General features: G+C 48.1%; 1 protein-coding gene across 3 annotated transcripts in view; it reads left to right on the forward strand.

Moving 5' to 3' along the window:
• The window catches only part of Akap12 (A-kinase anchoring protein 12), a 94472-nt gene extending 73610 nt beyond the window's left edge, over positions 1 to 20862 (forward strand). For 2 of the 3 annotated variants that reach the window (XM_059272783.1, XM_059272785.1), the window contains 2 exons: positions 13559 to 18515; positions 19867 to 20862. In XM_059272783.1, the coding sequence (XP_059128766.1) occupies positions 13559 to 18507 (4949 nt within the window). In that variant the 3' untranslated portion in view covers positions 18508 to 18515; positions 19867 to 20862. Of the gene's footprint in view, positions 1 to 5932; positions 6091 to 13558; positions 18516 to 19866 lie in introns of those variants that run through there. The other variant, XM_059272784.1, reaches the window with a different exon arrangement.
• Positions 20863 to 22316: the final 1454 nt, after the last annotated feature.

Consider the following 22316-nt stretch of genomic DNA (forward strand, 5'->3'; position numbering starts at 1 on the left):
CCCCCCCCCCCGAAATATTTTTTTGCTCTAAGTCTGGCTGAATATCCATGCATCCTATATCCACGTGCACATTGAACGGGTTCAGAGGCCAATTGCAGGGAGCATCAATCAGTAAGCTTAAGTGAACATGTCCGTTAGAGAGTATGATGTTGCTTATACTATTGGTAGATGTGAAAAAGCTGTGGCCCCTACACATAGCTTATGAGATGGTATTACAGATGGCCATCTGGACCCTTGGGGGGATTATAGTCTCCTCCTCCCTGGCCTTTGCAGTATCGTAAGATGGGAGACGGTGGGTTGCTAGCTGGGATAGTATGAAGGTGCCTGTTGCTATTAACTTGGCTCTTCTAGTGAACACCCTAATCTGGATCCTGGGGAGACTCCGCTGTCATTCCCAGCAGAGCCCCAGTCTGAGCGAGCATTGTTTGGACCCCTGAGCTTGCCGTGTGAACAGCCTTTGTCTTCACTGTGGTGGGATGGCTGAGAGCTGTCCTGAGTAGTTACTGTATGCAGTGAGGGAAAGGCCTCTTCTACAACTGCTTATATTGCTGCATGGACTTTTAGGGAGCAAGAAAATGTACCCCCCCTAGTCACTGTTGCTTCTAGCAATTGGCCTTTTAAGCTTTTCCTCTTCCTGTCTAGTTGGACAGATCTAAGGCAGATAATTCTGCAGGTGTTAGGGCGTCACTCCGTTGTATATATAGCACATGCTTTAGGCAGGAAGCCGTGGACTCAGCTCCCTGCACTGATTCTCCATAAGCAGCACAGGAATTTAATGTGTCAAAAGGGACAGCCGAGGGCTAGCTCCACAGTTCAGCTGTGATCTGCGCTTAATCCCCAGAACCCATGTAAAGGTGGAAGGAAGGAGCCCACTCCACAGAACTGCCCCCTGACCCCTACACATGCATGGCAGCTCTCATGTATCCATCTGTACATAGCACACACACACAAGACTAATAAAAAATTTTAATGATTAGATTTTGAAGCCATGAATGAAGAGTAAACATTAATAGAGGGGCGTGATGTTGTGTCTGGAAGGTAGATAAGCAGTGGCCCTTCTTCTGTGGAAGGTTTCCCCATGAATATTATCCCTTATGTGAAGGGAGGAGAGGTGGTGTTGTTTATTGGTGGTGGTTGTGGTGGTGGTAAGCTCACAGTTAACGGCATACAGTCCATCATGGTAGCAGCGCAAGTTCCTGTCCATAAGGCTCTACCACTGAGCTATCTTTTTTTTTTTAATTTATTTATTTATGTATTTTTTTTTAATGTGCATTGGTGTTTTGCCTGCATGTATGTCTCTGTGAGGTTATGGAATCCCCTGGAACTGGAGTTACAGACAGGCTTGAGCGGCCATGTGGGTGCTGGGAAATTGAACCTGGGTCCACTAGAAGAGCAGCCAGTGCTCTTAACTGCTGAGCCATCTCTCCAGCCCCCCACTGAGCTATCTTGTGTGTGTGTTGTGTGTGTGTGTGTGTGTGTGTGTGTGTGTGTGTGTGTGTGAGAGAGAGAGAGAGAGAGAGAGAGAGGGAGAGGGAGATAGAGACAGACAGATAGACAGACACAGAGAGAGACAGGGAGACAGGATCTCACTATGTAGCCCTGGCTGCCCTGGAACTGACTGTGTAGTTCAGGCTGGCCTTAAACTCTCAGAGATCCATCTGCCTCTGCCTCCAGAGTGCTGGAATTAAAGACATGTGGCACCATGCCTGTCCCACTCTATTAAATTTACAATTTTTTTTATCAGCTATCTTCTCCCTTCCCTTCCTTTAGAATAGTAGTTCTCAACCTTCCTAACACTGTGACCCTTTAATACAGTTCTTCATGTTGTGCTGACCACCAACCGTAAAATTATTTCATTGCTACTTTCTAACTATAATTTTGCTAGTGTTATGAATTGTAAGGTAAATATCTGATACGCAGGATATCTGATATGTGACCCTTGAAGGGGTCTCATCCCACAGGTTGAAAACCACTGCATTAGAAGATTGCTGGATTAGATCTTTTCTCTACCATCCATCCCTACATCTTTGGGCTTTTCTTCCCTGTTCTTTTTATTTTGCTTTAAAGCATTTAACAGCTTCTCAAGCTGAACCTGTGGTACATAACCTGTAATCACAGCACTTGGGGAGGTAGAGGCAGGAGGATCAGCAGTTCAAGGCTAGCCTCAGCTACATAAGGAGTTGGGTATATGAGATCTTGCCAAATATAAGTTTCTGTTTGTTTCCTAAGTATTGTCTGTGAATACAGGATTATTCACAGGTAGATGGGAATGATGTCTGGTCTGGGGATCTCTTACCTTCAGCCAGGACTGGGGAAATATGGGTGATTTGGATGTTCCAAGTACAGGTGGGCGGATGAAAGCTAAAAGAGTGAGGAACTGGAGGTAAAGGATGGGGGAAACAGACGACAAGAGGCCACACCAGGCTCTCACATGGGTCCAAATGGGGTAAGGGACCTGCAGAGTTTACATGATACTAAGAGTAAGTGAACCAACTTGAGATGTAGGCTTTCCTTAACACCCTGGAGGGGTTTTGTTGGAAGTCAAGGTTTCTCTCTCTCTTTCTCTCTCTGTGTTTTCAAGACAGGGTTTTTTTTTTTTTTTGTTTGTTTGTTTGTTTTTTTCCTGTGTAATAGCTCTGGCTCTCCTGGAACTTGCTTTATAGATCAAGCTGGCCTGGAACTCACAGAAATCCACCTGCCTCTGCCTCCCAAGTGCTGGGGCTTTTTCTTTCTTAAAGAGCTCCTCCAGCAGAGCTTGCAATTTTGCTGAGTTTGAAAATGCACCCAGACTGCCTGTGTGGGTTCTGCTCTGAAGGTCTTGTACCAGATAGTTCACCAACTCTAACTGGGCAACACTGCCCTCTTCTGTTCAAACTCCATCAGGGATTCGGATAATGGTATTGCCTATGAACCCAGCAGTGTGACCACAAAAGATAGGACCAATAAACTACTGGGACAGGCACATAAAAATGAGTCGTGCAACCATTATGCCACAGTTTGGCAGATCATGGAACAACTTGTAAAAGAAAACGTAAACAGTGATCATCTCTCCACATTGTCTTTATAGGAATCCTTGTTTCTATAGATTATCTATTAGTAATTACCTATCTGGAGACTTTTGGAATTCACAAAAGTCAGCTAAGAACTTGGATATGGTAGTGCATGCCTGTAATTCCAGCACTTAGGAAATAGAGGCAGGAGTGTTACAGGTTCAAGGCCAGCTTCAGGTATATATATAGTTCATATCCACCTCGGGATAGATGAGGCCCACTCATAAACAAATAAAAAGCCCCACAAAACAATAAGCACGTTTGTTTTGGAAAAATAGAAACACTTTAAAAGCCATCTGAATTTTTGATGAGCATAACCAACCAGCTTACTAATTAGCTAGCTGGTTGGGTATAATAGTGTTTCAGCCCAAATATAAAAAAGCCAGTCTTGGGGTTGGGGATTTAACTCAGTGGTTAAAGGCCCTGGGTTGGGTCCTCAGCTGTGGGGGAAAAAAAAGCCAGTCTGAGGCCTGGGCATCTGGCTCACTGGGCAGGGGAATAGGGTGACTGCGTCTATATAAAGTACTCTGCCTCTTTAGGGGAAGGGGAAGCTATATTTTTCATCTTATCCATCTTATATCATCTGTATCCCAGCGCTCAGGAGCCTCAGGCATTAGAATCTCAAATTCAAGGGTAGCTGTATGTGTATGAGACAGGAATGCACTCTGTAGACCAGGCTGGCCTAGAACTCACAAGAGATCCACCTTGCCTCTGCCTCTCAGGTTCTGGGATTAAAGGTGTGCACCACCAACACGTGGCAATTTAAAATTATATATATATATATATATATATATATATATATATATATATATATATATATATATATATATTGTGTGTGTGTGTGTGTGTGTGTGTGTGTGTGTGTGTGTGTTTATTATTTGGTGCCTTTATTTTATGCTGTGTCTTTCCCCTTTGGTTCAATTTAGGTTTTGTACGCTTCGCCAGAATGCATTGAGATGATGATATGTGACTTCTTCAGGATACTGTGCACAATGACACTTGTCCCCTAAAAGTGATGGAGTGTCCCTCCCCTCCCCTCCCCCGAACTTCCTCACTGTAGAATTGGTTGGTCCTCCGGGTCTCTGAACTGACAGATTCTGATTTAGCATCGTCAATACTTCCTGTCTTCACCAGTTGTTTTGTTTGTTTGTTTGTTTTTGTCTTGTTTTCGCCTCTTTGTTTCAAAATGATGGCCAGGTAGTCTTGGTAGATGGGGTAGATGTATTCTTTGTTTGTTTGGTTTATTTTAAAAAGCACAACTGTTAAGCATGAGTAAACCCCACTTTTCACGCTGAAACTATCTTAATTATTATCTGTTTTACACATACAGCGCTTTTCCATCCAAATGTGAGAGGTGACATGTACCAGCACTTGTTCTTACAAGTTTAAAACATTATAATGACTTACAGGAGGGAGGTGCGGGGGGGGGGGGGGGGGGGGGGAGAGGATGTTCATGCTTTGAAAGTGGATAGAATCAAAAAGACAAACTCTGCCTGTCCCTTTTCACACCTGACTCAAGGGTCCACCAAGTCAGCCTTCAGTTATCCCAAAGTGACACATACCCACTGTAAGACACTGGCCATTTACTCATTTGGAGCTAACGAAACTTCCAGCATGATGCATACTGGATTTTTTTTTTTAATGTTTGAGTGTTCTCCCTGCATGTATGCCTGCACACCAGACGAGGGCACCAGATTCCATTATAGATGGTTGCGAGCCACTCCGTGGATGCTGGAAATTGAACTCAGGACCTCTAGAAGAGCAGCCAGTGCTCTTAACTGCTGAGCCATCTCTCTAGCCCCCTTCCCCCTTTTAAAGAGCAGTTTGGGTTCATAGAAAAGTTAACCAGGATTCCGAGTTTCCATGTACAAGTTACTCCTTGTAGTCTTCACTGTCAAAATCCTTTCCCAAGTGGCCCCTTCATTTTGGATGTATGATGGAGCATCAACACTCAAGAGAGTGCAGTGTATGGGTTTAGTCCTGGTGGTGTACAGTCTACGGATTTTGACAAATGTCAGGGTTGTGTATACGGCCAATATAATTAGGATCAGAAAGTATAATATCCCTAACATTCCCCTTATTACCTATTCATTCGTCCTTAGCTAATCCCCTGTCATAAACAGTTATAAGTGATAGTTATGAGTGAAGCTGAAATCAGTGCCCGAGTATCGTTGTGTGTGTGTGTGTGTGTGTACTGCAGCTTCCTACTCATCTTTGTGAATGCCAAGGATCCTGACTGCATTCTCACAGGATAACAGTATGTTTAGCATTGTAATAAGTGCCAAATTGTCCCCCCAAGTCACTGTAGGGGCTCTCCCTATGTCGCCATTTTTGAAGTCCTTGTGTCTTCTAGGGCAGTTAGAGGCTCTGCCTTCAACCTCTAAGACTACATGTCTAATGTGGCTATAGGGAAGAACTTGGCCCTGGAACATACCAATGCTGCAGTTGGTTGGGTTTTTGTTTTGTTTTGTTTTTGTTTTTGTTTTTTGTTTTTTCGAGACAGAGTTCCTCTGTGTAGTTTTGGAGCCTGTCTTGGAACTCGCTCTGTAGCCCAACCTGGTCTCGAACTCACAGAGATCCCCCGGTGTGATCACAGAGATCCTCCCAAGTGCTGGGATTAAAAGCGTGCGCCACCACCGCCCGGTTTACAGTTGGTTTTTATAAAGAAAGTGCTTACACCCAAGCCACACCCACACAGAGATGTGTCCTGAGGGCCTGTGGCCATTACTCTGAGGATTAAATGTAGGTGATAACACAGAGCAGGGACTGGACTAGGGCAGAGGGGCGAAGCCCCCACACGTGATCCTAGAATCTTCTGGCGTGGGGGGAGGGGCTGGCCTTGGTCACCTGGCAGACAGTGCCCCGCCTCTGTGACGTGGGTAGCCGTCCCCAGGGGGTGCCCCTCTCCACCGGGGTGGCCGGAGACCGCCCCGCGGCCGGTTGGTGTCCCGCGATGGGGCAGCCGGGAGAAGCCAGCCGGGCCACGAGGGCCCCTGTCCCCGGCCACCCGCCACCATGCCCTGGTGGAGTAACTTCTGCTGTAAGTAGCGACCCCCATCCCCACCCCCGGGAAGTAAGTAGCGCTGCCACAGCAGCGGCTGGGAAAGGTGATCCCTCTAGATGGTAGGTGAGGGTCACAGCAGTCCAGGACGAGAGCTGGGCGCATTGCTTTCCAACCCTGAGCTCCCTGCCTTTGAAATGGACTTAGCCTTGGAGAGCAGGGGCGAGCCAAGCCTCCACGAAGGTCATTTTCTGCACGTGCTAAACCCTCCTCAGTCTAATGAGAGCATCACAGATTTTTTTTTGGGGGGGGGGTTCGAGACAGGGTGTCTCTGTTGTAGCTTTGCCCCTTTCCTGGAACTCACTCTGTAGCCCAGGCTGGCCTCGAACTCACAGAGATCTGCCTGCCTCTGCCTCCCGAGTGCTGGGATTAAAGGCGTGCGCCACCACCGCCCGGCAGCATCGTAGATTTTTAACACAGGGGCAGTACTTGAGAGCAGATATCACTTGCCAGACAGAGGGCACAGTCTTCATTCAATGCCCTAGCGTGGAAAAGGCACAGAGGTGGCTGGCGGAGGGGAGATAGAAAATGATCCAAGACTGGAGAAGTCACTGCACCCCTTCCTTCCCAGTCTGGAGAGGGCAAGCATAGAGCGTGGAGGGAGGCGGATGGCGTCTGTTTGCATGGGCTGCTGTATCGCTGTGCCCGCTCGCGGCCAAGAAACAAGAGTCCAGGCATCGCCGAGGATTCAAGCGCATGACGTGGGGGGCAGGATGTAGGCTGTGCAAATGCGCGTGTGCGCCACAGGGGTGCACGAGGACAGTTCTGGATCCTGTTGGAACCTGATTTAAACGGCCTTGGGCCCGGTAGTTGCGAAGAATAAGCCCAAGGCCCCGGGCCACCAGATGTTTGATATCTTGGCTATGCAGTAGAGGCCGAATTTTTTGGAAGTAGAACCTCCCTGTAAGTTCTGTACAGATTGGGGTCCGGGTTGAGGCAGGAGGCAAGTGGAGGCCGAGACCCACAAAACTGTGAGTGTCCAACATTACAGGCAAATGGTGTGTGTGTGGGGTGTGTGTGTGTGTGTGTGAGAAATGGATGCCATGCTGATGAGCTACGGTGGTCGCATTTGGAAGATTGTTCTGACAATAGTGTCTAAGATTTTACCTACAGGGTTGGGGATTTAGCTCAGTGGTAGGGCGCTTGCCTAGCAAGCGCAAGGCCCTGGGTTCGGTCCTCAGCTCTTTAAAAAAAAAAAAAAAAAAAAAGATTTTACCTACAAGGGTATTGTAGACTAGTAGGCCAGTTATGACTTGCACTTACCTGTTGCTTAGCCGTTCTTTATCTGTCAGGAAGCTGTTTGGAAGGCAGCCATGCTCACCACTGTACCACCAACGCAAAGTCCTGTCTGATTCCAGAGTGAGTTCCAGGAAAAGCTCCAAAGCTACACAGAAACCCTGTCTCAAAAAACAAAACAAAACAAAACAACAACAACAAAAAACAAAACACACACACACACACACACACACACACACACACACACACACACAAAGAAGCTGTTTGGTCCTGCTAGTTGTCTGGTGGTATCTGTTTTGGTATCCCTTAGCTCAATCTAAAACATTCCAATGGAGAATTAAAAGGGAAAAGGGATGGGGCCAGGAGAGATGCCTCTGTGTTTAAAAACACTTGTTCTCGAGAAAGACCTGTGTTCCGTTTCCAGCACCCACGTGGTGGCTCACGACCATCCCCCTCTCTCCTGACCTTCGGAGAGTGGTGGACATGTGTCCATAACATGCAGGCAAAATATTCATACACGTAAAAATAAAAAACCCAGAGGAGGCAGTGGATGAGTTAGTCTTGGGCTTGTGGCAGGATACTCAATTTAGGGCTGGAGAGATGGCTCAGAGGTCAAGAGTATCAGCAGCTCTTCTAGAGGTCCTGAGTTCAAGTCCCAGTAACCACATGGTGGCTCACAACCATCTGTAATGAGATCTGGTGCCCTCTTCTGGTGTGCAGAAATATATGCAGACAGAGCACTGTATACATAATAAATACATAAATCTTTAAAAAAAAAAAAGATACTCAGTTTATACTTTTACTGATTACTGGTAAAATTTGTTAGTTTGTCGCTGATTGGATCCCCCACCACCACCACCCACACGTGCACGTAATACAGTCCACAATAACCCCCCTTCAAAAAATAAAAGGTCACATGTCTTCTTGTATTAGAGTATTTTTGAACATTGGGCTAGAGGGCTTGCTTAGTCCAGGGTTCAATCCTCGGCACCGCATTAACGGGCTTGTGGTGTATTTCTGTAACCTCAGTCAGAAGTTCAAGGTTATCCTAAGATCTCCAACTTGGGGGGTATGCGGGGGGGGGGGGGGGGGAGGGGGCGCTGGAGAGCTGGAGAGATGGCTCAGAGGTTAAGAGCACTGCCTGCTCTTCCAGAGGTCCTGAGTTCAACTCCCTGCAACCACATGGTGGCTCACAACCATCTCTAGGGGGATCTGATGCCCTCTTCTGGCATAAAGTTGTACATGCAGATAAAGCACTCATATACATAAATAAATAATAAAATCTTAAAAAATGAAAAAAAAAAAAGATCTCCAGCTGGATGCCAGCCTGGGTTATGTGAAACCTTGTCTCAAATAAGTCAAAGGAAAGAAAAGAAACAGCTGGTGGAAATGCTCCAAGCACCCAGTGGGAACTTAACCCAATTTCCTGATTCCAAATGTTTTTAAAAATCAAAGGTTTGTGCCGCCACCACCTAGCTAACTTTATATTTTCAATAAGGAAATAATAATTGTATGTATTTCTGGAGTGTGGTACTGTTTCATCAAGGTTTAATTTTTGTCCCCCTCCCTTTTTTTCATGGTTTTTTTTTTTTAAATTTTAAAGATTTATTATTTATTATGTATACAGTGTTCTGCCTGCAGGCCAGAAGAGGGCACCAAATCTCATTACAGATGGTTGTGAGCCACCATGTGGTTGCTGGGAATTGAACTCAGGACCTCTGGGAGAGCAGCGAGTGCTCTTAACCTCTGAGCCATCTCTCCAGCCCCTCTTTTTCATGTTTTAAGTGGTAAATAGAAATTTATTTGGCACATGGTTCTGGAGGCTAAGAACTCCAAGATCTTGGCTCCATGTACAAATTATGTATTCAGTCAAGCTAATTAACGTAACTATTATGTTACTGTGTTATTGTGACAGCACTAAAAATCTTTTTTAGCAATTTTGAAATATGCATGTATTAACTATGATCCCCTTGTACTACCACGGGCTGCTGGAGCTTGTCATAGATGGTAGTTGAAACTATTCCAGTTCCCCAGCACCCTCCTCCCTTATTGTTAGTCCTAAATGTGGAACACAGGGCCTTTGCATACTATCACTGGGCTGCATCCCCAGCCTTGATATTATGTTGAGTCTTTCTATGTAACCCACACTGGCACTGAACTTCCAATCCACCTGCCCCTGCCTTCCAAATAGCTAAATTTTGTGCCAGTTTTAACTGACCTTTTTAATCTGTTAGATAAAGAAGTACGTGTCATGTAGAGGAAATTAGACTCAGGCAAACAAAAACTAAAACATATGACATACCTAATCCTCCCCGTGCTGATGATATGTGAAAGACAGGACAGAGGATTTAGGCTAAAATGAAGTTATTTGTTTGCTCAAAGAGAAGTCTGCACTCCCTCTTAGCAGAAATAAACCCCAACTAATCTTAAGTCATTCTCACTGCCCGTCCCCCCGCCCCCCAAGACCCCAAAATATCCTTTCAGTGGCTCTTCCCAATGAGTGTCTGTCTGATTAGAAGCAGGGGAGAGGGATCTCTGGTTGCTATGTTCCTAATTCTCCCAGTTACTTACTGCAGTTACCCCCCCCCAGCTTCATTACATCGTGTTGTCTTGCTTTTTACACCCAATGATTTTTTTAAAAATGCCAACTTAAGAAAAAACAAAACAACCAAAAAACAAAGAAAACATGAGTGTCTGTAGCCTGCCCACACTCTTTCTCCCTCCTCTCCGGCCGTTTGAAGCTTCTTTCTTCTTTCCTTCCTTCCTTTCCCTTTTCTTTCTTTCCTTTTTTTTTTTTTTCAAAGATTTATTTATTTATTATGTATCCGAAAGAGGGCGCCAGATCTCATTACAGATGGTTGTGAGCCACCATGTGGTTGCTGGGAATTGAACTCAGGACCTCTGGAAGAGCAGTTGGTGCTCTTAACCTCTGAGCCATCTTTCCAGCCCCCCCCCTTTTTTTTTTAAGACAGGGCTTCACTGTGTAGCCTTGGCTGTTCTGGATCTCGTTCTATAGACCAGGCTAGCCTCGAACTCACAAAGATCCACCTGCCTCTGCCTCCCGAGTACTGGGATTAAAGGCATGCACCACCACCACCACCCGGCCCCATCGGAAGTTTCTTGCAGGTAGTCCTTCATGCTTGATTTTGGCCTTCTGTGACATTGTGCTCACCAGACCTGGTGGTTTGACACCGTGCATGTGGCTGATCATTTCCTCACAACTGGATTCCGTTCACTGGGAATCTGGGACTGACTTGGGCCTTCTCAGAGCCTCCTGCAAGGATGTCCAGCCTGATCACTTGAGTATGGTGGCACCTGTTAGGTTTCTCTCATTGTAAGGGTAATTTTTTGAAATTATCACCTGTGTCTTGATACTCCGAAACTTTATGCTTCCTGACAACTTTTCACCCAATGAATTTAACAACTTTTGCTCCTTACACTGTTTCCTACCACCGTTTTTAAATTTATCATTTTGGTTTATTTATTTATTTCAGACAGTCCATCTGTCATATAGCTCTGGCTGTCCTGGAACTCATTATGTAGACTAGGCTGGCCTGGAACTCACAGAAATCTACCTGCTTCTGCCTCCCCCAAGTGCTAGAGGATTAAAACATTTGCCACCATGTCCGGCTTTATCTTTTGATTTTTGAGATGAGGTCTCACCACATAGCCTTCAAGCTTGCAATCCTTTCTGCCTTAGTTTCCCAAATAACAAACCTCCTAGTCCCCTAGACCTTTTTATTTGGTTTGGAACTCAAACTCCATAGCCTGGAGTGTGCTAGGCAAGTGTACTACCACAGAGCTACATCCCTCGCCTAACTTAATAATGCATTATTTATATATTGTGATTGTCTTAGTTAGGATTTCTATTGCTGAGATGAAACACCATGACCAAAAAGCAAGTTGGGGAGGAAAGGGCTTATTTGGCTTATACTTCCATATCACTGTTCATCATCAAAGGATGTCAGGGCAGGAACTCAAACAGGGCAGGATCCTGGAGGCAGAAGCTGATGCAGAGGCCATGGAGGGGTACTGCTTCCTGGCTTGCTCATCATGGCTTTCTCAGCTTGCTTTCTTATAGAACCCAGGACCACCAGCCCACTAATTAAGAAAATGACCTACAGCTGGATCTTATGGAAGCATTTTCTTCTCTGAGATGAATATAAGTTATGTCAAGTTGACCTAAAATTAGCCAGCACAACCCTGGCAGTGGTGGCACATGCCTTTAATCCCAGCACTTGGGAGGCAGAGTCAGGCGCATCTCTGAGTTCGAGGCCAGCCTGGTCTACAGAGTGAGCTCCAGGACAGGCACCAAAGCTACACAGAGAAACCTTGTCTTGAAGGAAAAAAAAATTAGCCAGCACAGTGATATAACCCCCAAATTATTTTTTTTAGGTTTATTATTTTATGTGAGTGTTTTGCCTGCATATATGTGTGTACACTATACCATGCCAGGGGCTTAAGGAGATCAGGTCTCTTGGAGCTGGAGTTACAGATGGTTGTGAGCCATCATGTAGGTGCTGGGACCTGAACCTGTTACTCTGCAAGAGCAACAGTGCTCTTAACCCCAGAGCCATCTTTCCAGCCCCACTCATTCTAAAATTCTAAAGAGAGACATAAGCATGGTGGCACATGCTTGTTATCCCAGCACCTGGCGGTAGAGGCGGGAGAACAGAAGTTCAAGGTCTTTCTTGGCTACATAGTAAATTCAAGGCCAGCCTGGGCTAAGTGAGGTCTATCTGCAAAGTAACTAATGAACTAAAGAGAATGACTTCAGGGATCAAACTGGAAGTTTTGTCTGTTTATCAACTTTTTTTCCTCTATAAAACATATTTCTTGAGGCGAGTGTAGAGCACCCACCACAAAAGCATGGGGACCTGAGTTCCATTCCCAGAACCCACAGAAAAAGCCAAGGAAGCAGGAGTAGTCCCAGGATTGGCTAGCCATCTAGTCTAGCCAAGTTGTGGGCTCCAGGTTCAGTGAGAGACCGTCAGATGGTTCCGCAGGCAAAGGTGCTTATGTCTTGTGAGGAACTGAGTTCAACCACTGGAACTCACATGGTGGGAATAGAGGGCCATCTCCCCCACACTGTCTTCTGACCTCCAAATGTGCTTTGAGGCAGGACCCTCCAACACCAAGTAAACACATGAAAAATACATAAAATGAAAGACTGAGAAAGACCTCAGTAACATCCTGCGTGCAGACACACAGACATGTACATAGGTAACACCACAGGCACATACATTGTCTTTTGGTTGTGTTTTGTTTGGAGACAGGGTCTCACTGTGTAGCCAGCCCCTAGCTGGCTTTGAACTCGCTCTCCAGGCCACACTGGCCTTGAACTCATAGGTATCTGCTGCTTCTGCCTCCCAAGTGCTGGGATTAAAGTCACATGTCACAATGCCGAGCCTGGCTTTCTTTTGGATTAACTTATTTTTATTTTGTGTGCATTGGTGATTTGCCTGCATGTATGTCTGTGTGAGGATGTCTGACCCACTGAAACTGGAGTGACAGACACTTGTGAGCTGCCATCTTGACCACTGAGCCATTTCTCCAGCCCCACCCTCCACCCCCTTTTTTAAATAGTACTCCTTGGTCCCCATTTATTGGATTTTGTTTGTTTTTGTATTACTACTCACGTATTGGGGTGTTTGTTTGCCTTTTTTTTTTTTTTAAGATTTATTTATTGTGTATACAGCATGTATGACTGCAGGCCAGAAGAGGGCACCAGATCTTATTACAGATGGTTGTGAACCACCATGTGGGTGCTGGGAATTGAACTCGGGACCTCTGGAGAGGTCCCAACCAGTGCTCTTAACCTCTGAGCCATCTCTCCAGCCCATTTGTTTGCTTTTTAAGGTTTATGTTTACTTCTATACCTGTGTACGACGTGGGTTCAGTGCCCACAGAGGCCAGAAGAGGGAGTCACACCCAGCTACCTTGTGGTTGCTTGGAGTAGAGTTCAGGTCCTCTACAAAAACTGCTAGTGTTGTTAACCACTGAGCCATCTCTCCAGCCCATGTAACTAATTTCTTGATAACCAAGGAAGGGTAAAGAGCGAGTGTGGAGAACCTTTGAACTTGAAGTTTTGATGGCCCTTTGAAAAAGAGCAGCCATTGCCCATGTGTTAAACATTTACAATACCCACATAGTCTCTACAGTGCCTTAGTATTAATGAGAGTTCCCCTCTCCTTTCTCTCTTGTTAAATAGTTGGACAGAGAGAGTCAGAAGATGTGAGAGAAAAAGACCGAGCTAAAGAAATGGCCGCCAACTCTGCCGTTGTTGAAGACATCACAAAGGATGGGCAGGAGGAAGCACCTGAAATCATCGAACAGATCCCTGCTCCAGAAAGCAATGCGGAAGAGATGGCCCAGCCCGCTGAGTCCCAGGCTAACGATGTCGGCTTTAAGAAGGTATTTAAGTTTGTTGGCTTTAAATTCACCGTGAAAAAGGATAAAAATGAGAAGTCTGATACTGTCCAGCTACTCACTGTCAAAAAAGATGAAGGCGAAGGGCCAGAAGCCACAGTTGGAGCGGGTGACCACCAGGAGCCCGCCATGGAGACCGGAGAGTCAGCGTCCAAAGAGAGCGAGCTGAAGCAATCCATAGAGAAGCCGGAAGGCGCCCCGAAGCAAGCACAGAGCAGCACAGAAGAAATTCCCCTTCAGGCTGAATCTGGCCAAGTGGCTGAGGAAGAAGCCAAGGATGAAGGAGAAGAAAAACGTGAGAAGGAACCCGTGAAGTCCGCAGAGTCTCCAACCAGCCCGGTCAGCGGCGAGACAACCTCTTCCTTCAAGAAGTTCTTCACTCACGGTTGGGCGGGCTGGCGCAAAAAGACCAGCTTCAAGAAGCCGAAGGAGGATGAGCTGGAAACATCCGAGAAGAAAAAGGAGCAAGAGGCAGAGAAAGTCAACGAAGAAGAAAACGAAAAGAGAGAAGAAAGTCCTTCTGAGCAAGCCCCAGCCGCCTCCGAGCCGCAGGAGCCCGCCGAAGGCACAAACGAGGCCAGGTTGTCCGCAGACTATGAGAAGGTGGAGCTGCCCTTGGAAGATCAGGTCGGTGGCCTGGAGGGATCATCAGAGGAGAAGTGTGCCCCGTTGGCAACGGAAGTGTTTGATGACAAAATAGAAGCCCACCAAGAGGTGGTTGCAGAAGTCCACGTGAGCACCGTGAGCACCGTGAGCACCGTAGAGAAGACGACAGAGGAGCAGGAAGTCGGGGAGGAGACCAAAGGGAACGTGGAAGAAACGGGAGAATCCCTGTCCCCTGGAAAACCAGAGGAGACCAAGGAGGCCCCCCAGGAAGCCCAGGCTGCGGAGGAGCTGGTGAAGAGCAAAGAAGTGTGTGTCTCCGGAGGTGACCATACGCAGCTGACGGATCTGAGTCCCGACGAGAAGATGATGCCCAAGCACCCGGAAGGCATTGTCAGTGAGGTGGAGATGCTGTCCTCTCAGGAGAGGATGAAGGTCCAGGGGAGCCCTCTGAAGAAGCTCTTCAGTAGCTCGGGCTTGAAGAAGCTCTCTGGGAAGAAGCAGAAGGGGAAACGACGGGGCGGGGGAGACGAAGAGCCGGGAGAGCCACAGGTTCAAACCGAGTCCCCAGAGAGCGCGGATGAGCAGAAGGGAGATAGCTCGGCATCCTCCCCAGAAGAGCCCGAGGAGATCACGTCCCTGGAGAGGGGGCTGTCGGAAGCACGCCAGGAAGGGGAAGCCGAGGAGGGCGCTACTTCTGATGGCGAGAAAAAAAGGGAAGGGATCACCCCCTGGGCATCATTCAAAAAGATGGTGACGCCCAAGAAACGGGTCCGAAGACCTTCCGAGAGCGACAAGGAAGAGGACGTGGACAAGGTCAAGAGTGCCACGCTGTCGTCCACGGAGAGCACCATGTCAGAAATGCAAGAAGAAGCCAAAACTGTTGGAGACGAGCAGAAGCCCGAAGAACCGAAGCGCAAGGTGGATACTTCCGTGTCTTGGGAGGCGTTGATTTGCGTGGGATCCTCCAAGAAGAGAGCGAGGAAGGCATCCTCTTCGGATGACGAAGGAGGGCCGAGACCAGCGGGAGAGGATGGCCACAGAGCGGAGGACGCCATCAAAGAAGCTGGAACAGATGCTGCCCCTGCCGGCACCCAGGAGCCTGATCAGGCGCAGGGAAGTTCCTCACCCGAGCCAGCCGGAAGCCCTTCTGAAGGGGAAGGTGTCTCCACCTGGGAGTCGTTTAAAAGATTGGTCACTCCAAGAAAAAAATCCAAGTCAAAGATGGAAGAGAAAACCGAAGAGCCAGGGATAGAGCCGTCGGCTTCCGATGTCGAACCGAGTAAAGAAGAATCTTGGGTTTCCATCAAGAAATTTATTCCGGGAAGGCGGAAGAAGAGGGCAGACGGGAAGCAAGAACACTCCGCTGCTGAAGAGGCGGGCCCGACAGAAATCAATGAAGATGACCCTGATGTTCCAGCTGTTGTGCCTCTGTCCGAGTATGATGCTGTCGAAAGGGAGAAGCTGGAAGTGCAGCAAGCTCAGGGGAAGGAGGAGAGACCCCAGCTACAGGGGCCTGTGTATGTGTCAGAGGAGGTTAGTAAGACGCTGGTTCACACCGTGAACGTGGCTGTCATTGACGGGACCCGGGCTGTCACCAGTGCCGAAGAGCGGTCTCCTTCCTGGATCTCCGCTTCTGTGACAGAGCCTCCTGAACTCGCCCGCGACGAAGCCACGCTGTCCACCGTGGAGGTCATTGCAAAAGAATCCCCCACGGCCGCCCAGACCCTACCAGCGGGCAGAGATGCCCAGGACGACACAGTGACCGGCGAGGTGGAATTCACCTCGGAAGCCGTGACAGCTGCAGAAACCACAGAGGCTCTCCACGCTGAAGAAGTCACAGAAGCATCAGGGGCAGAGGAGACCACAGACATGGTGTCGGCAGTTTCCCAACTAACCGACTCCCTCGACACCACAGAGGAAGCCACCCCGGTCCAGGAGGTAGAGGGTGGTGTGCCAGACAGAGAAGAGCAGGAGCGGCAGACACAAGCCGTCCTCCAGGCAGTTGCAGAAAAAGTCAAAGGGGAGTCCAAGGCGCCTGCCACCCAGGCTGGACAGAGAGCAGGAGCACTGGAGAAGGTCGAGGAGGTAGAAGAGGATTCTGAAGCGCTAGCTGTGGAGAAAGAGAGGGATGTCATGCTGGAAGATCCCGTGCAGGGAGCTGAAGCAGAGCATTCTGCACAGGGCCCTGAGATTGTACAGAGTACTCCAGAGAGCCTCAGAGAAGTTCCCAAAGTCACCGCAGGTGTGGAGTTGAAAGAGCGGGTCACCCCATGCCAGGCTGTAGAGCCCCAGCAACTGATGGAACAAGCTGGAGCCCCCGACTCATCCGAAACTTTGACAGACAGCGAGACCAACGGAAGCACCCCCCTCGCGGATTCAGACACCCCAGAGGTGACACAGCAAGACGAGGCCATTGAAAGCCAGGACAGTAAAGACTTTGCCGCGGACAGGCAGTCCCAGGCCACAGAGGTAGAGGCAGCTCCCGCTCAGAAGGAGGGACCTTCAATACCACCTAATTTGCCACCCCAGGAAGGACATGGGGAAAAACCAGGAAGAGATGCTCCAGAACCTGTGCAGCAAGAACTTTCTGTGGAAGCAGTGCCCGTGCTGGCAGAGACCGAGGTGGGTCACGAGGCTGGCCACTCGGATGGTGAAAAAGTCAGAGACGAACTATGTGTTGAAGGACTGGAGGCGTCCGTGCACACCGATGGACCCGGCGGTCGAGAAAAGATTGCCGAGGTGGCACGTGATGGTGAAGCGATGGGGGTGCCTGAACGTCAAGAAAACGAGAGTCCAGAAGTGCAGAGTCTTAGCCCGGAGGAGAGAGAGACGGGAGCTGATGCTGAGAAGGAGAAAATGGAAACAAAGCCAGAGGAAGTGAGGGAAGAACATGAGCAGCCAACGGCCTCTCCTGAGCCTGAGGAAGCCCACCCGCAGCTCATCCAGACAGTTGACATGTCCGACTCAGAGAGGGAAAAGGCAGTGAGCAGCCTTGAAGGAAGCTCGTCTCTCCCAGACCAAGACAAAGCAGGCTGCACAGGGGCTCAAGTTCAAAGCTCAGAGCCACCCGTAACCCAAGCAGCCGGACCTGTGAGCGAGGTTGCCGACACCATCAAGATCTCAGAAACAGACGACAGTCCGGAGTGTGCGGGTGCACCCTTCATACCAGCAGAAAAGTCCTCTGCAAAGGGTGACTACTGTACTGTGCAGCCTGGAGAGGACACTGTGCCCTTGGGACCCGCGGCTCAGGCCGAGTCAGCCCCAGGAATAACACCATCACCCGCTCCCGAAGACACCCTGCGTTCTGACCCGCAAGGAGAGAGAAGCGCATCCTGGGAGCAGAGGTCAGAGGAAGGTGACGAGCAGGTTGGTGGTCCTGATGGTAAGGAGAATGCAGCAAGGGAGGAAGGCCTCCAGGCTGAATCTGAGCTCCTGGAACTGGAGAGTGAGAGCAGTAAGCTCGTCCAGAACGTCATCCAGACAGCTGTCGACCAGTTCGCGCGTACAGAAACGGCCCCCCAAGCCTGCACTTCCGGTTTACAGTCACACGTTCTGGTGGTGCAGGCTGACAGCCAGGGAGCTCAACAGATGCTGGACAATGAAGACAGCCGCCATCAAGTCTCTGCCCAAGATGATGAAACACCGAGGGCTGCAGCCGAAGAGGGATTTGCCCTCTCTGATACTTCCAAAGGCATGAGGGAGACGTCGTCAGAAAAGATCAATGTGCTTGCAGTTGAAAATACCAGTGTCAAAGACCGGCAGTGTGAGGAGGTAATTGTCCCACTTGAGGCCAAGGGAGATGGAAACGGAGCCAAACCTGTGCCAGGGGATGATTGTGCCAAATTAGGAGAAAGCGTAGAGAAGCTGCCATCTGAATCCAAAGATCAAAAGGGGCATGCCGCTGATGGCCCCCAGCACCAAAGCTCAGCCCAGGCAGAGGCCGATGCCTCAGGAAATCTAACCAAAGAGTCTCCAGACACCAATGGACCAAAGCTCACAGAGGAGGGAGATGCCTGGGAAGTCGGGGTTCAGGAAGGAAAAATGCCTACCGAGTTGGTCAAGGAGATCAAGCCCCAGACAGAAGAAGACCTACAGGAGCCAGAGGGAGACTTGGAAGAATCCTAAGATGTTGGGTAAGTAAACTTCCTTCTGGAAGGTTGGTTCCCTGCCCCACACCTATACAATTACATAGCAGATAATTGATTTTATACAGAACCTTCAGTTGGAAATAATTAGTAACTAGAGTAAGATCTAGTTGATAATTATTGTTTTCTTTTTCTTTTGTTTTTGTTTTAAATTTATTTTTATGTGCATTGATGTTTTCCTTGTGAGAGGGTGTCAGATCCTCTAGAACTGGAGTTACAGACAGGTGTGAGCTGCCATGTTACTGGCAATTGAACCCGGGTCCTCTGGAAGAGCAGCCATTGATCTTAACCACTGAGCCATCTCTCCAGCGCCCCATGGTTTTTGTTTTTGTTTCTCATCAAAACCCCACTAAATCCTACTGATGTCATGAAAACAATAGCTTTGTTTTACTCTTTTTTTTTTCTTTCTGTTGAGACAGGGTCTCACTATGTAGTCCTGGCTGTCCTAGAACTCACCATGTAGACCAGGCTGGCCTCTGTCCCTCTCCCTCCCATGCTGGGATTACAGGAGTAAGACCCCCATACCCAGCTAAGCCAAACTTTTTTTTTTTTAAACTTCCAGTTATTTTGGTTTTTTTTTTTCTTGATTTATTTATTATGTATACAGAAGAGGGCACCAGATCTCATTACAGATGGTTGTGAGCCATCACGTGGGTGCTGGGAACTGAACTCAGGACCCCTGGAAGAGCAGTCGGTGCTCCCAACCTCTGAGCCACCTCTCCAGCCCCTCAGCCAAACTTTTAACGTTTTGGTTTTAGGGCCTTGGAGAGGTGCCTTGGTGGGTAAGAATGTGTACTGCCCTTGAGAGGGAAAAAGTTTGATTCCCAACACCCGTGGCAGGTAATGGGCTTTCTGTACCCCAATAATAGGTTTCTTCTCTGCTGCAGTAAACCAGATCAAGCCAAATGAAAAGTGAAAGGTATATTTGAGCCAAGCACTCCTGGGTGACTCTCTAGCCCCCAGAGATGAGGCAGGGGAAGAGGACAGGAGAGAAATCACATGGTGCGTCTAAATGAGGGGGCTTAAATACCCTGTAGGCACAGGGTGATGACGCTTCTTCCACAAACTGGGTTTGTGCCCAATTGTAACGCTTTGGGTGGGGGCTGGGGAGCTGGCAGCTTCAGGGGAGGGTGCACCACAGAGTGTGCCGAACTGGACCCCCTGTGGCTTTTCCGAGAGGATGGGGTTTGGGGCGAGAGAACTAACGCCAAGAATGAGTTCGGTTCGGGTGTCCCATGCACCCCGTTCCCACAGAGCTCTTCCGCAGCCCTTCTGTCGTCGTCGGTGAATTGCGGGAGGAAAAGGGATTTTTCATTTCTCTCCTTTCTCCCTCCTGCAGTTACGCGTTGTCTAGTTGCAAGACCGGAATGTGAAGACAAGCCACGGAACAAAATGCTGCTGTCGGGACCTGGAGACCGAGATTGCCTGAGCCCTCGAGATCGGAGCGTGGGCCGTCCAACTGACTTCATTCAACCTTGGCGCGCACCCCCGACAATCCTGAGGCTTCCCCGGGAGCTAGAGCCAGCTAACATCCCCTTGTTTCAAGACTGCCTTTGAGTTCTCCCTCGATAGCATCTGCTTCTGATTTAAGGTCCTACCATTCCCAGCCTGGAACCAGTGTCGGCAATACCTAGTTCTACTTCTCAAACTGGAGCGACCTCCTTTGTGTATTTATATGTATGTTTTATGTAGTCCTCCTCCGGTACCTATTGTATATTTTTTCCTACCGTTTAAGCACATGCCTTTTGTATTATGCAGTATATAACGGGTGTGCAGCCATATTGAAGCTTTGAGAAGCTCCAAGCCTCAACCATAGCCTGTGGCAAACAGAGATAACGTTCCTGGGAGGAAGGTACAAGTCTTTTCAAAGTTCACTGAGGCTTAGGTTCGTGGGTTAGTTGTCCTCTGAAAGTGGCCATTTTCCTAGGCACAGCAAGCTCAGAAATAAAACGTCATCTTGAAACATCCAGAATGTCCCAATATTACTGTGACGTGTTTCTTTCTAATCCTGTCCAGGTTGGAAAGAAGTCTCCTTAGTGGCAGATTAAGCCCCTTCTCTTAATGACATGGACAGATGAGTGTGCCTAAGGCCGTGAGGTGTTTTCCATCTTATGCAGAAGGAAATCTGTTGTACTTTTTTGATTGTACTCTTATATGCTGGATCGAATTCATACGCAGAACGAAGTGAGTCCCGTTCTTTATAAATGGTATTTTGATAGATACTGGAGTGTGTCTGTGTTATATCTGTGCCCCTTTTAAGAACAATGTTGCATTATGTTCATTTGGATAAATTGTGATTTGACAACTGATTTAAATAAAATATTTGCTTCACTTAGATTCACTGGTTTTCATTAAGTGCTAAGGGGCCTGGGTCCCTTACTTGAATGCTTGGTCCCTAGTTGGTGGGATTTGGGAAGGATAAGGAGATATGCCTCGGTGGAGGTGTGTCACTGAGGGGTGGACTTTGAGGCTTCAAAAACCCGTGATGTTCCCAGTTAGCTCTCTGCACTGGGTAAGAATAAAATACTGCCAAGGAGAAGACAGTGGCAGAGAAGCGGGAACTTTGTTACCAGTCACCGTGTGAAGACGTCACTTTGTACCGGTTTGACACACAATTAGAGAAAGCATGATGGGGATGGGTTTTGTTGAAGGAAACCGGTAGAACCAGGTGTTGTGGCGTCTGCCTGTCACCCAGCACTCAGAAGGCAGAGGCAAGAGAATTGCTGGTTTCAGATTAGCTAAGAATGACTGAGACTTTATTTTAAAAAAAAAAAAAATAGCTGTTTTTTGTTGTTGTTGTTGTTGTTGTTTTTTTTTTCAAAAAATTAAGGGTTGACAAGATGGCTCAGATAGTGTCTTAGTTACAGTTTCTATTGCTGTGAGGGCTCAGATAGTGTCTTAGTTACAGTTTCTATTGCTGTGAGGGCTCAGATAGTGTCTTAGTTACAGTTTCTATTGCTGTGAGGAGACAGCACGACCATGGCAGCTCTTACGAAGGAAAACATTTAATGGAGGCTGGTTTACAGTTTCAGAGGCTCCGTCCATTATTGTTATGGCGGCCTGCAGGCAGACATGGTGCTGGAGAAGGAGCTGAGAGTTCCACATCTTGATCCACAGGTAACAGGAGACTGTGTGCCACACCGGGCGTAGCTTGAGGGTATATGAGACCTCAAAGCCCGCCTCCACAGTCACACACTTCCTCCAACAAGGCCACACCTCCTAACAGTGCCATTCCCTATGGGCCAAGCATTCAAACACACCAGTCTATGGAGGCCATACCTATTCAAAGCATCACAAATAGGAAAGGTACTTGCCTTGTAATTCTGATGAACTGAGTTCTACTATCCGCAGATAGTAACACATGTAAACACAGTTTTAATGTAGTTTCTGGATAGTCCGTGTGGACTTCCCTTGACACACCAACTGTGGTATTTTGAATAAGAATGGCCCACTGTAGGCTCATATTTGAATGCTTGGTGTTGGTTACACTGCAGCGCTGGTGGCTGGCTGGGAGAGTGCTGATCGGAAGAATCACAAGCCATGATTACCTTTCTAGAGCTTTATTGGGAGGGGGTGGGGGGAAGAGAACATAAGGAGAGAGTGCGGAAAGGAAGAGAACTCACAGAGGCACACCCGCTTTTTAGGCTGGGACGCCATCGCAGGCTGGTGACGTAATTATGCTTGGTCCCTAGTTGGTGGGACTTGGGAAGGATAAGGAGATGTGGCTTTGGTGGAGTTGTGTTAGTGAGAGGGTAGACTTTGAGGTTTCAAAAGCCCATGTCATTCCCA

This window comes from Peromyscus eremicus, chromosome 8b, assembly GCF_949786415.1.
Source record: "Peromyscus eremicus chromosome 8b, PerEre_H2_v1, whole genome shotgun sequence".
NCBI classification, from domain to species: domain Eukaryota; kingdom Metazoa; phylum Chordata; class Mammalia; order Rodentia; family Cricetidae; genus Peromyscus; species Peromyscus eremicus.